We start from the raw sequence: 13,267 nt of genomic DNA, 5'->3' as shown, positions 1-13,267 counted from the left end.
CGAAGGCCATAGCTGTGGTTTCCCAAGCATCTCCATGGGGCTCACCTGGGGGCCAGAGGTGCTAGGCAGCCCCATAGCTGCCCCCTACCCTGCAGAGTTGCTCCTGCCCCAGGGTCACAGGGCTGGCAGCCTGCTGCAGCTCCAATACCTAATCCCAGGGATGGTTTTCCTTCCCTTCTCAGGGCACTAAGGCAAGCAGCTGCTTCTGCTTCTCCTCTTAGGCTGGTGGATGTGTCCGGATCAGTCCTTGCCTTCCAGACCGAGGCACGTGATGTGTGTGAGGTGATGGGCACCTCGGTTGAGGCTCCACAGGGAGAAGTTGGTGTTTCTGTAGTGTTTTCCCCACACAGCACGTGGGGGGATTGCTGGGGAAAGGGAGCTGATGCTCAAGGTCATGGAAAAGAGGCTTGGACTTTTTCACATGCATTATGGTCACTCTGCCTCCTTCCAGGAGGGCATGTCCCAGCTCCATGTGTGATCAGGGTGTGGGGTGCAGAAAGAGTTTGGCAGAAAACAGGGCTTAAGTGGAAAAATGCTCTGGCCAGAGTTGTTTACCCAGCTCATCATCTTGCCTTGCCTCTGGAAGCAAAACCACCCTCCTGTGCAACCCCTCTGCTCTTCAGGGAGGTCTCCAAAGGCACTGACACTATGGATGCCAGGAGGGGTTTGGGCACCCACTGCTGGGGCATGTGGGGTTTCCCTGCTCGGGGTCACCAGGTCAGTTGTTGCCTTTGGGGAGAGGTGGCCGTGGGAAGCAGGTCTCTTAAACAATTCAGTAGCTTTTACTATATGTATTAGAGGAGCGACAATAAATGCAATGCACCAGTTGACAGGAAGGACTGGGGGGTTAATTTTCAGGATGCTGCCTGGGAATTTAGCCATGGGATTTCCATTACTGCTAATGGGACTCACGCAGCTTAATTTCATGTGAGCTACACTAAAAATGTACACCTAACCACCTGCAAAATTTCAGTCCTGAAATCGAGCCTTTTAAAAGTTAAAGGAGGGTAAACAAACACCTGAAACCACAGTGTCTCACTATTTCCCCCTCTCAGCTGTTCAGATTTTAAAAGTCTGGGAGCGGGAGGAACTCGAGCAGTTTGAGGCAATTAAAAACCCCATCCTGCAGGCACACTGGCTGCCTGCACACTGCGTCCTCGCCCTCTGCCAATTACAACAGCAGAGTTATAACCCCCGAAAAAATAGGGGTAACTGATGCCTCAGCCTTAACTATAGCACGGCGAGCGCGGTGTGATCGTACACATCTAATAACCCGTGAGCGCCGCTGTGCATCGCGAGGCCTCCGTTATTAGGCTGTTCTCGTTAAATGACTGCTATCATCTGGTCCCAAAGTACATTAAATCCCATTATAATTATAAACACACTTTCCCATAACGTTCTCCTTAGATTACATTTGCGCTGCTTTACCCCAAGGGTATCTTTGTACTAATGCCGTCCGTGTTTGTTGTTTTAGCTGACGACGCCGGGCCCTGCGCTGGCTGTGGTGTGCCATGGGTGGTGCGGGGAGGGAGGGAAGGAGGGAGAGCTCTGGGTGGCTGCCACCCTGCCATCCCCTGAGGATGACACAGGTCTCTGGGTTCACCGGGCGTGGGCAGCAGCAAGGAGCCAGGGCACATACAGGTCTCTGGCCAAGGATGCTCGGGGTGCAGCTTGTGGCCCGTGTCTCATGCCACCGCTTTGTGCTGTTGTTGTTGGAGTCACGGTTCTGCCGGTGTCTCCCTGCTGTGTTTCAATCCCTTCTCGAAGCCACCGTCGCCGATCCTTGCGCAGACCCCCGTGGCCCGTCCCGGGGCGCGGGCACTCGCCGCGTCCCTGCGTACAAAAGGTGCCGGTGCGGGGTCGGCATTTCGTCAGCGGGAAATCAGCTTCGTCGGGGCGACGCGTGCTCGGTGTCACATCGTGTCACACCCCGCGCGGCTCCCGGCCGGAACCCGGCACCGGACCCCGAACTGAGCTCCGGGGATGGGTTTTCCCGTCTCCTCCCCCGGGGCCGGGGGTCCGCCCAGGCGCGGCGCGGGGGGCGGCTTTGTCTGCGGCGGGCGCGGCGCGGGGCGCAGCCCGTCGGGGCGCGCAGCCCCCGCTCGGAGCGGGACCGGGGGGCACCCGCGTCGCTCCGCGGGGCCGCTCCGCGGGGCCGCGAGGCTTCCGGGTGCCGGGCTCCCGCCGCCGCCTCCGGCTCCTCCATGTTTGTTGTCGGCAGCGCTGTCCAGCCGCTCCCGCTCCGCTCCCCGCAAGGTGCGGGGCCGGGCGGGGCGGGGCCGGGCGGGGGCGCCCGCACTCAGCGCGGCGGGCGCGGGGGGGCGCGGGCGGAGGGCGGTGGGTGGGTGGGGGCGGCCTGACGCGGGCGCGGGGCGGCCCGTGGGCCGGCGCCGCCGTGATTTGCTGCGCGGCGCGGCGAGCGGCGGCGGCGGCGATGAGAGCGGGCAGTGCGAACTGCCGGAGCAGCCGCCGGCCGCCGTGAGTGCGGGCGAGGGGGGGCGGCACCGGGACCCCCCGCCCCGAGACCCCCCCCGCCCCATCCGCCGCGGGGCCGGGGCTCTGCCGCTTCGCCGCGCACCTGATGGGGCCGCGCTGCCGGCAGGACGGGGCGGCCGGAGCGGGAGCCGGGCGGTGGCGGGGGATGCGCTCCTTCCCGTCCCTTCCCTTCCCCGGGCGGCGGCGGCGGGGACGCGGCTGCGGCGGCCGCGGATCCGCCGAGCAGGGCAGAAAGTTTCGGGCGAGTCGCTGCTGGGCTGCGGGCTAACTTCCCTCTCCCCCCTGCTCCCTTTTCCTCCCTGCTCTCTTCTCCCTATTTCCTCTCCCTTCTGCCCCCCGGCTTTCCTCTTTCCTCCCCCTTTCTCTCTTTTTTTCTCCTTTCTCTCTCTTTCCTCCCTTCCCTCTCTGCTCCCCCTTCCCGCTCCACTCCGCTCCTCTCCCCCTCCGCCTTTTGTTTTCGCAGATAGTCGGCACACAAAGCTGGTCCCAGATTTGAGTGACGGCGAGACACCCTGATGCGCGAGCCTGGGGCGCGCCATGGATCTGACTAAGATGGGGCTGATCCAGCTGCAGAACCCCTGCCACCCCACCGGGCTGCTGCACAAAGCCAACCAGATGCGCCTGGCGGGGACGCTGTGCGACGTGGTCATCATGGTGGACAGCCAGGAGTTCCACGCACACCGGACCGTGCTGGCCTGCACCAGCAAGATGTTTGAGATCCTCTTCCACCGCAACAGCCAGCACTACACCCTGGACTTCCTCTCGCCAAAGACTTTCCAGCAGATCCTGGAGTACGCATACACCGCTACCCTGCAGGCCAAGGTCGAGGACCTGGATGACCTGCTCTATGCCGCCGAGATCCTGGAAATCGAGTACCTGGAGGAGCAGTGCCTGAAGATCCTGGAGACCATCCAGGCCTCTGAGGACAACGACACCGAGGTCGCCATGACTGACGGAGGTGCCACTGCCGAAGAAGAGGAGGAGAGGAAGTCAAGGTACATCAAGGGCCTCTTCATCTCCAAGCCCACTGGCGAGCATGGTGGCTATGCTGGCACGACCGGCCAGAGCCTGCCAGCAGCCCCAGCAGAGCAGAGCCACTCTGCCTCTGTGTCCTACTGCTCCCTCTCTGCCATGAGCCCCACCAAGGCGGCAGTGGACAGCTTGATGACCATTGGGCAGTCGCTGCTGCAGGGTGCCCTGCCGCCCAGTGCCCCCGACGACTCGCGCCCCGCCACCGCCCGCCGCCCCCCCGGCCTCGCCGAGGTCAAAACCGAAACGATGCAGGTGGACGAGGCCTCCAGCCACGACAGCCCCCGGACAGCCGAGCCTGGTGCCTCCAGTGGGGAGAAGCCTGATGAGAAGGGCAAGGAAGGGCCCGGCACCCCAACCCGCAGCAGCGTCATCACCAGCGCCCGTGAACTGCACTATGCCCGTGAGGAGGGCACCGAGCCGCCCCCCGAGCCCGGTCAGGGGCTGCCACTGGGGCCGGAGCCATCCGCTGCCACCCCGGGCGAGAAGCCCTTGGGCATCTACTCGCTGCTGCCGAACCACAAGACTGAGCCGGTGCTCGGCGTGCCGCCCGCCGTGGCGTCCGCCCTGCACGTGCAGCCGGCCCTGGCTGTCTCCATGGACTTCAGTGCCTATGGGGGGCTGTTGCCCCAGGGCTTCATCCAGCGGGAGCTGTTCAGCAAGCTGGGGGAGCTGGCAGCTGGCATGAAGACGGAGAGCAGAGCCCTGGGCGAGCAGTGCAGCGTGTGCGGGGCAGAGCTGCCAGACAACGAGACCCTCGAGCAGCACAGGTGAGTGCCGAGGCCGTGCTGTCCGTGCTGCACCGGGCAGCCTGCATCTTGCCAGAGGGTTTCAGTTTCTGGCTGGGCGTTCTGTGTGTGCTGGTGTAAAGTTTCTGCTGCGTACCCTAAAACCAGGCTGTGGAGTAGTGTGTTCAGAGGGATGACTCTTGCAGCTCCCCCAGGTCTGGCAACTGTGCCAGAAGGTTCCTTCCAGTGAGTGCTTTGCTGGGGAGGACAGCCCGGGTGGGGCTGGGGCCATTGGTGTTTCCCACTAGCACAGACCCCATCAGTTTCCTTGGCTGGCATCAGCCAAGCAGCTCACAGTTGCCACCCTTTGAGTTCAGGGATCTGCATGCAGAGAGATGCTGTGGGGTCGGGCAGCTCTCACCCACCCTGTACTGAGAGCTGGTCCCTCCTGTGCCAGCGGCCGGGCACACCAGCGCAGGCAGCGGTGGCACTCGGGCTTGCGGCTTGTAGTGACTTGCCAGCCCGGGGGGTTTTGTGCTGCTTGGCTTCCCGGTTTATGAAACATTTGCACTTCGTGCAAAGTGGCGCGGCAGTCAGGCTGGGTGATGCCGGGGCGAGCGCCGAGGGCTCGGGCAACTGCAGAGCCGCGGGTCTGTCCCTGCGGGGATGGGTGCAGTTTTGGGGCTCCCCCACGCAGGGTGGGGGGATCTGTGTGCTCGCTCCCAGCCCTGCACCCCGGGGACCTGCTGCAGGGTGGGAGCGTGGTGGTGGTTACTGACACGTGAGTTCGGTGCTCTGCTGTTTACCGCCTCCTGGTCGCGATTCGGGAACCAGAGCTCGTTTTCCGATTTAGCTGGGGAATGGGGACCACGTTAATTACCACGCCGAAATCGGCTTCGCCGGTCAAATCCCGTGGCTCCGGACGTGCTTTGGCGAGCGCTGTGCTGGCCCCCAGCGTGGCTGCAGCCCCACGGCAGGACGGCAGCACCGGCGCGGTGCCGGAGCTCATCCCTGCCTCCCCGGGCAGTGCACCCTGACAGATTTTTAATGAAGCAACAGGTTAATTAGTCCCGACGCACACAAGGCGCTTCAGGGCCGGTGGCCGTGCCGGCACGCGGCTCTGGCGGTGCTGCCGGCGCTCGCCGCCCGCCAGCGCTGCGGGGTGAGCCGGTGCCGGTGCCGGAGCGGCGGCTCCCGCACGCTCAGCCCGCGATCGCTCCCGGTGCGGGGCGGCAGCTGCTGTGCCGGGATCCCCCGCCCCGCGCGGGTCTGCGAGCGCCGGCAGCATCGCCCGCACGGACCCTGCGGGACAGCGTTCGCCCCTCGCAGGATCCCCGGCTCCGTGCGGGCGCACACCCGCTTTGGGCTTTGTTCCCCCTCTCGCGAGCGGCAGGGCTGGGGCTGGCGCTGGTTACGTGCCCGAAGCTGCCTCGGCCGTGCGGTGATGCAGACCGAACGTCACCGGGAGAGCTGCAGTGAGGGCTCAGGGAGAATTTTAACGTGCCTTTCTGCCACGGTCTCGAGCCTCTCCCTTTCCCCCTCCAAGCCCAGAGCAGCGACTGCTGCGGCCGCAGGAGAGGGCGATGCTGGGGCTGCCCGGAGGCTCCTGTCGCCGGCGGTGGATGTGTCCAGAAGGAGGGAAGGCTGCGCGGGCAGATCCTTCCCCGCGCAGTCGGGAGATGGGGGAGCGTGACCCAGCTGTCCAGCACGACAGCCCCTATTTCACAGTGCCTTCCAGGGCTCGGCTTGTTTTGACAGCCGTGGTTGCAGTCGTAGCTTATTTCTCACTTATTCGCGATCCTTATCGGGAGGCTGGGCACACACCGTGCTCTGAGGGGCTCGGGGTCTGCCCGGAGCACGGAGCTCAGCACTGGCCCCTGCCAGCGGAACCTTGAAGGCAGCTGCTGAAGCCAGTGCCAAACTCTGTTTGCCTGGTTTTGCTTTCAGACCGATTACCTGGCGCTGGCAAACTTTGCAGGGCGAGCCAAATCCTTTGAGCCGTGTTTAAACTGATCTGTTAGACCGTCCATGTTGAAAGGCATTGGGCAACAGTCCAATGAACTCACCCCCCAAAGTCTAATACCCAGGTGGTTTGTGTGTAGATAGGGTCTCATGTGGTTTTTTTATAGTGTTTGCTTTCTAATACATTGTGAGAATTACCATTGGGGAAGGATTTGTGGGATCCTATTGTATTCATGGAGCTGTTAAACAGCATCTGTGCTGGATTGGGATCTGCAGCTCTCTGCCGGAGCAGCTCTGGTGGCAGCTGCACTGTGCTGGCAGTGGGCTCCTCTTTGCTCCACTGCTTGGTGCACAGGAGATCTGGGGGATCTGTGTCCCACGCCGGGGTCTGGACACCACCTCCCTGAGAAATGCGACGGCGGGGGCAGGATGTGCCGGGGGCACTGGGGTGTCGCGTGTTGGCTTTCGCTGACCTCCTTCTGCCGTGCACTCGCTGCTGTGGTTTTGCTTTCCGACCCTGATGTGAGCGTGGAGGTACCCGAGCAGAGCTGTTCCCAGCTGCGGTGAGCTGGGGGCTGGGAGCAGCTCCTGGGGAGGGGGTACCCTGCTGTTCTGTGGGGTGCTCGGCTGCCCGGCGTGGCAGCTTCCACCCAGCAGGTGACAGAGCCCAAAGCCACCCAGTGCCGACGCCACTCTTCCCACAGGGAGCTCCATGAGCCAGCGTGTGCCGAGCCTGTTTACAGCACACAGGCAGCCCATGCATATGGTGGGGCTGTTTGTTTACACACACACATGCCTATGGAAGTGTAAATATATATGTTTATAGTCTTGGAGCTTTCTGAGCGTTGTCTTCATTAGTATGGGAAGCGTTTGCAGAAAAAGGAGAGCAGGGGGTCAGCCTGGCCTTGGCAAGCACAGGGGGCCGCTGGCCCTGGGTGACAGACAGTGCCCAAGGGACAGTCATGTGCCCCGGCCCCGTGTGCGGCTCCTCGGCCTCGTGGCAGCATCATTTGTGCTGTGTCGTACCCAGGAGTGCTGAGCTGTGACCTTTTGGTGGCCGAGTGGCCACAAGCCTCAGCACTGGCTCTGGTCAGGTTTTCTGGGTCCCTGAACCCGCCGGCTGCTGCATGATCCATTTTTTAATCCTTTACCAAGCTTATGATTTTGACTAATTGAGTGTAGATTGAGTCGGCGAGTCTTTAATTTTTTTTATAAAAGATTTCCTTCTGGGTTCAGCAAAGTTCAAACTTAATCTAATGTTAGCATCGATCGTCGCTTCTAATTGCAGACAAAAAAGCCATAGTTCAGCAGCCCTTTTTGGGGTTGTTTTGCGAAGGAAACCCTCTGAGCTGCGAGGTGAGAGCCGTGCTGGGCTGCCAACAGAGCCTGGCATAATTTGTCATTGGGAAGTTAAATACCCTAGAACTTTAAAAAAATTGAACCACGTCTTTTATGAAATGATAGTGACTGGAGAGGCTGCAGGTGGGGATGCGCTTCCATACGGTTCATTTGTGGCACAGCCAAGCATCCCAACTGGTGCTGTCCGGGAATTCACCCGCCACGTGTGTCGGTGTGAGATGGGGATGCTGGGCTGGAAAACGAAAGTGCTTCGTGCTGATGGTGTCACGAGGCCGGTGGGTGAATGCTCCCTGTGCGGTGAGTTTGGGTGGAAGGTGCTCCTGCTTGGGAAAACCGCAACTTCCCATGGGGATCCAGCCTATGGGTGTCCCTCTGCCAGCCTCACCTCCCCTGTCTCTGCCTGGATTAGCTGAGCGTTGTGCTGCTAATGCCATTAGGCACGTTGGCACTGCTCGGCGTGTCACAGTGAGAAACAGATGCAGCGTACCATTAAAGCAATAAACGTGATAAATCGGATCCCAAGTGCTTTGTGAGATGTTATTAGTGTTAATTTTGGTAGCCGGATACAGTAGTTGCTTTTTATTTTATTTTAAGCATTCAGCAATTTATGTTCCACAGCAATGGAAATTTTAGGAAAAGGAGAAAAAATGGAAAGCAAGGCAGGGAGGGAAGGAAAAGCCAAGGCAGCAGCCCCCCAAACTCTGACCGTGATTACTTCCAGAGTCCGAGGACGACTTGGCAGCTCTTGTTTCTTGCTGATGGGCCTTATTAGCGGCACCTGGCATCATAAGGGGCTAATGGAAACCAGCGTTCCCGGCTGCCGGGCCGTGGCGCGGGCGAGGAAGCTCTTATTAGCTTTATGGGCAGGGGGACGTGCCCTGCTCAGGAAATGAATGTTGCAGCTAAGGTCCACGGCGCTGACCCCGAGCGTGTAACCTGTGAGCGCCGGCCGAGACCCTGCGCAGGATGCTTGGGATTTCGGGGGCTCTCTGGTTCTTGTCATGGGCAGAGGGGGAATATGGCATGGTATGTTGCAGCCTTGAACTTTTGATTTATTCAGTGGGGGACTTAACTGTTTCCATGCTCAGCTCCAAGGGCAGAGGGGGAAAAGCCCCCTTCGGCTTTCGCATTATTCCGTCCATTATTGTGCATCAGTTTAGTTATGCGCGTGCTGCGTTTGAAAACAAAGCTCTCAGGTTCCCATCAGAAAACACCTATTTCTATTTATTTATTTGTTTATTTACGCCTGCCCAGTGCATGAAACCTGCCCCACTGAGGGCACACTTGGGTGGCTTTTCCCCAGAGAGCTGGCTGTCGCTGCAGCAGATTTGCAGAACCTCCTCAGTCCCCATGACACCTCACAGAATGATGTTGGTTAAAATGTCTTTTTGGCTGTGCAGAGGGCCCCTGTGAGAGCTTGTGCTGGTTCAGGGATGATGCTGTCCACCCTTTCTTCCTTTCCCCGTGGAGCATGGGAGTGGTGTAGAGCAGCCTGGGCTGTTGGTGACAGAGCATTCCCACAACTTTCCCCACTTCTGCGGGGTGTTGGCTCTTTAGTTATATTGCTGCGTAAATCTGTTTTCCTTGGATAGAGTAAAATGATCTGCATTTTCCTTTTTGCCTGCAATTAGCAAGATTTTTCTTTTGCCCCCCCTCCCCACCCCTTGACAGCTTCAAGAGAGGCTTTAAATGAGTAATTACTAAATATTTCCCGGCAGCCAAACACGGGGCCATGGCATCTCCTGTTGCAAAAGTGAAAAATATTTCTGTTTGCAGTTAATTTTAGTGGCAGGCAGATCATGTTAACTGGGTGTAATTGCTTCCAGATATGGCAGAGGGTTTTGTGTGTTGGGATGAAGGGTCTGGTAAGTGCTCACTTCCTGTGTAAATTAGCCTATTCCATTCATTCCTTCTCTCCCGGCAGTCCTGGCTTGTGTCACTCTGCCGGCAAAGGGTTCTTCCCCCCTGGCCCGGCTCAGCACTTTATGGTGGGATCAGTCCTTCACAGGACATCGCTCCCTCCTCCGTGGGGAGGGATCTGCATCCCGCTCTGCTGCTGGTACCCTGGGCAGAGCTTGGCGTGTGCCCCGGCCCTGGTAGGGACTGGTGGTGTGACAGGTTCCAGCTGAAACAGGGAGGGTGGCACATAGGGAATTTCAGACAGGATGGATTCATATAACATGAGCAACAGGGAAAGGTTTGTGCACCCTTTGGAATAAATGCAGGCACAGCAGGGGAGTCTACATGTGGCCAGACACCTCTTAATATGGGCTCATGAGCTCCCAGTGCAGTTGTGACATCTGCTCTTGTTCCTGCTCAAGCCTGGTTGCCCAGACCTGCTGTGGGGCATTCAGGTGCATCACCTGCATATCTGTTCTGGATGATCTTTATCCAGGCTGAGGCGTGCCTGAACCACTTGGTTTCAGTTTGGAACACACTGGTTTGCACTGGCAGTGCTTTGGGTAACTTGTGTGCTGACAGGAGAGCAACAGGTACCTTTGGGCGGGTACGAGTGCTGTTGGACCATGTGATTTACAAAGAAGGTGGATTTCTCTTTTTGGCAGGAACATGCTCTGCCTCGGTCTCTCTGCAGCTGAAGGAGGGAGCATCACCCCAAGATCGGGGTTGTGGGAGCGAGCCATTGCAGCGCAGGCTCAGCGCTGGCCGGGGGCCAGGGCCGCCCGGATCATTTTCGCTGTAGTGTTCTTAACTGATTTTAAGTAGATTATGGTTGGATACGTGCCCCGCTGTGCTGGTTCAGGTTTCCATCGGCCTTCGTTGTCTCGTTGCTGTTTTATTGGCGTGCTGTTTAGCAAACAAGCCGGCAGTGTGCGATTGAGGAAACGCTTCTCCACGTAGGCACGAGCGCTGCGAGAGCCCGGCTAGAGCCGCCCGCCCGCCATAAATCAGCGTTAAACACCCTGCTTTGTTACCGGTGTCAGCGCGGGAGATGGGCTGGTTATCGGCGTGTATCAGCCGGGCTGATAACCCCGTGCTCTGTTTAGTGCTGCTCGAGGAGCAGCTGCCTCGCTGCAGCGGCAGAGTGATGGGGGAGCGCACTGGGTGCCGGCACGGGCGATGCTGTGGTGCTTGCCTTGCATGCTGCAGAGGGGACCAGTGCACCCCCTCCTTGAAAAAATACACCTCCATCCGTCTGCAGATGTAACTTTGTGGTGGGGAGGAAGATGCCCGCACTCACCTTGGTGACCTACAAAGAAGGGAAACACAGACTGAGAAGAAAAAAAAAAAAGAGAAACTCGAAAAATCCCACAGCCCCAAGCACCAGGCCGGTTCCATCACTGGTGGAGGGCTTCAAAAGACGTGCAGAGATGGCACTGGGGGACGTGTTTTAGTGGTGGGTTTGGCACTGCTGGGGGAATGGTTGGACTCAGTGCTGTCGAACGTTTTTCCCAAGCCTGGTGCTTCCCCAACACCAAACCTGCCAGAGTTCAAGGAGCATTTGGACAATAGTTTCAGGCACGTGCTGATATTCTTGGGGCCATCGTGCAGGGCCAGGAGTCACTTTAACGATCCTTGTGGATTCCTTCCATCTCAGGGTATTCTGTGATTCTGTAATTTCTGTACCAGGTACTGCACCAGTTACAACCCACGTGCTGTTTGCCGCTCCATCACAACTGCTGGAATTGCTTTTACCCTCTTGCCACTGAGTTTGGGGATAGTACTGGGCTCCACATGCTTTGCCCTTGGTCGCCTTCCCTTGTTCTTCTCTCCACACATTATTTATAGTAAATCATATTAGAAAGGAGCGCTAAGGAGGAAGCATGATTCATCCTCCTTGAAACCAGTGCTGACATAAAGGCAAAGAGCTTACTACGTGGTTTTTATTATGGTATTTAGGGGCAGGTTATACTAATTTTGGCGTGCACAGAGTAAACCTGAGAAGGCTATGACTCCAAGAAATTTAATTTCACTGCAGCACAGGCTACGTGTTTAAAAAAACCCAACCAAAACCCCGCTGGCCTTCTTGGAAGGGCGTGTGCGTGGCAGCACAAGGTTTTTGGGGTGGCCTGTTGCTTTCCAGATTTCACTGCGTGTCTTTAGCTGTTCTGTTGGCTTCTCACGGCTTTGCTGTGGTGCGGGAGCAGGGACAGCTGCAAGCACAGGCATCACCCTTCCCTGTGAGTGTGGTGGAAGAGAAGCTGTGGATGCCCTATCCCTGGAAGTGTTCAAGGCCAGGTTAAACAGGGCTTGGAGCAACCTGGTCTAGTGGAAGGTGTCCTTGCCTTTGGCAGGGAGGTGGAATGAGATGATTTTTAATGTACTCCCCAACCCAAGACATTCTATGATCACAGGTCTGGAACGGGAAGCACAAATTGGTGCAGAAAAGGGCTCCCTGTTGAGGGGATGTGCAGAGGGGATTCTTGGTGCAGAGACCCCGCCAACAACTCTCAGACCGCGCAGGTCGGGGCTGCCGGCGGGAGCTGCTGCTGGTGGGAGCTGCTGCCGGCAGCACAGCACAGGCAGCGCTGGGGATGGATCTCTTATCTCAGCTGGGCACAGGCTGCGGTGGCAGCCGGCTGTGCAGTGCACACAAACGGCCTTTGCGTGGGAGAGATAAGGCACCGGCGTTGTGCAGTGCCCACGCATCGCCCGCCCCTCGCCAGCCCCCTGCGCCCGCGCGGCACCGGCGTGGCACTGGCACTCCGTCCCGGTCACACCAGGCTGTGGTCAGCCGGATCACGGGTCGTGGTGCCACATGAATCACGGCACTGGGTTGGGGCTCCTCTGCCAGCGGCACATGGCGTGGGGTGGCCGGAGAGCAGCGGGGCACCGCTGGCTCACACACCGGGGCCCCTTTCTGCGAAACAGCACAGCGCTCAGAACCGAAACCCTCCCTCTGCACCTCCCTCCCTCCGGGGCGTTCTGCTGTTTTTACCAGGAACGTGGTGATTTCCTCTTCTCTTTTTACCTTCCCCCTGTTCGTAGAAAAGATCCCAGCACTGAGCGTGGGGCAGGGCGCTTCTGCGAATAAGAGCAGTGACCAGAGGCGCCTGTCGTGCACAAAACCTCTTTGGGCAGCTCTGCCTGCACTGCCCTTGCCTTGGGGGGCTGTGGAGGGGGCCCCTACTGCTGCCCTGCCTCCCTGGGGTGCTCGGAGCCTGGCTCACACTTCTCTTGCCTGTGGCTTGCCTTGGTGGGAACCAGTGGTGTGCTATGGAATTGGCAGAAAACCCCCTTCCCTCCGGCAGGAATCACCTTAGGAACATTTTAACTTGGATGAAAACCTTTCCAGTGGAAAAAAAATGAAAAGCAATAGTTTTTCTCTTCCCAGATCCCTGGCTTCCCATGCTTTTGGGTGAGGGATGGGGAAATGCCATCCTGCCTCTGCTGTGCCTTCCCTGGCCTTTCGGTTCACTGTCACCCTGGTTGAAGGACAGCATTTGGTTTGGGTTTCTTGGGGGAATTTGGGCTCTGCATTGTTGGGGGCTATGGGGAAGATCATATATAGGGCAGGTGCTGTGGTGGAAACCGGGCCACCGGCAGCTCCCAGCCCACAGGGAGCTGAGTCAGCAGTACCAAGAGTGGGACAGCACCAGGGCTGCCGGGGGCCGGCCCCAGCCCTGCCCACAGAGCTGGGGAGGGACACTGGGATCTCAGGATGCAGATGCAAGCGCTTGTATTGATTTCTGGCTTCTCTGATCCTTTAGCTGGAGGCGGCTCTTCCCTCAGCA

General features: G+C 58.8%; 1 protein-coding gene across 4 annotated transcripts in view; it reads left to right on the top strand.

Annotated features, from left to right (window-relative positions):
• The first annotated feature begins 2,198 nt into the window (after positions 1-2,198).
• ZBTB16 (zinc finger and BTB domain containing 16) overlaps positions 2,199-13,267 on the top strand; it is a 54,150-nt gene continuing 43,081 nt past the window's right edge. Inside the window, exons 1-2 of one of the 4 annotated variants that reach the window (XM_027699250.1) lie at positions 2,199-2,256; positions 2,964-4,295. In XM_027699250.1, the coding sequence (XP_027555051.1) occupies positions 3,034-4,295 (1,262 nt within the window). In that variant the 5' untranslated portion in view covers positions 2,199-2,256; positions 2,964-3,033. Of the gene's footprint in view, positions 2,257-2,375; positions 2,479-2,854; positions 4,296-13,267 lie in introns of those variants that run through there. The other 3 variants (XM_027699248.1, XM_027699249.1, XM_027699247.1) reach the window with 3 other exon arrangements.

This window comes from Neopelma chrysocephalum, unplaced genomic scaffold, assembly GCF_003984885.1.
Source record: "Neopelma chrysocephalum unplaced genomic scaffold, ASM398488v2 Primary Assembly neopelma1_138, whole genome shotgun sequence".
NCBI lineage: Eukaryota > Metazoa > Chordata > Aves > Passeriformes > Pipridae > Neopelma > Neopelma chrysocephalum.
The sequence above is the reverse complement of the archived record's forward strand: the minus strand, read 5'-3'. Positions and strand labels throughout refer to the sequence as shown.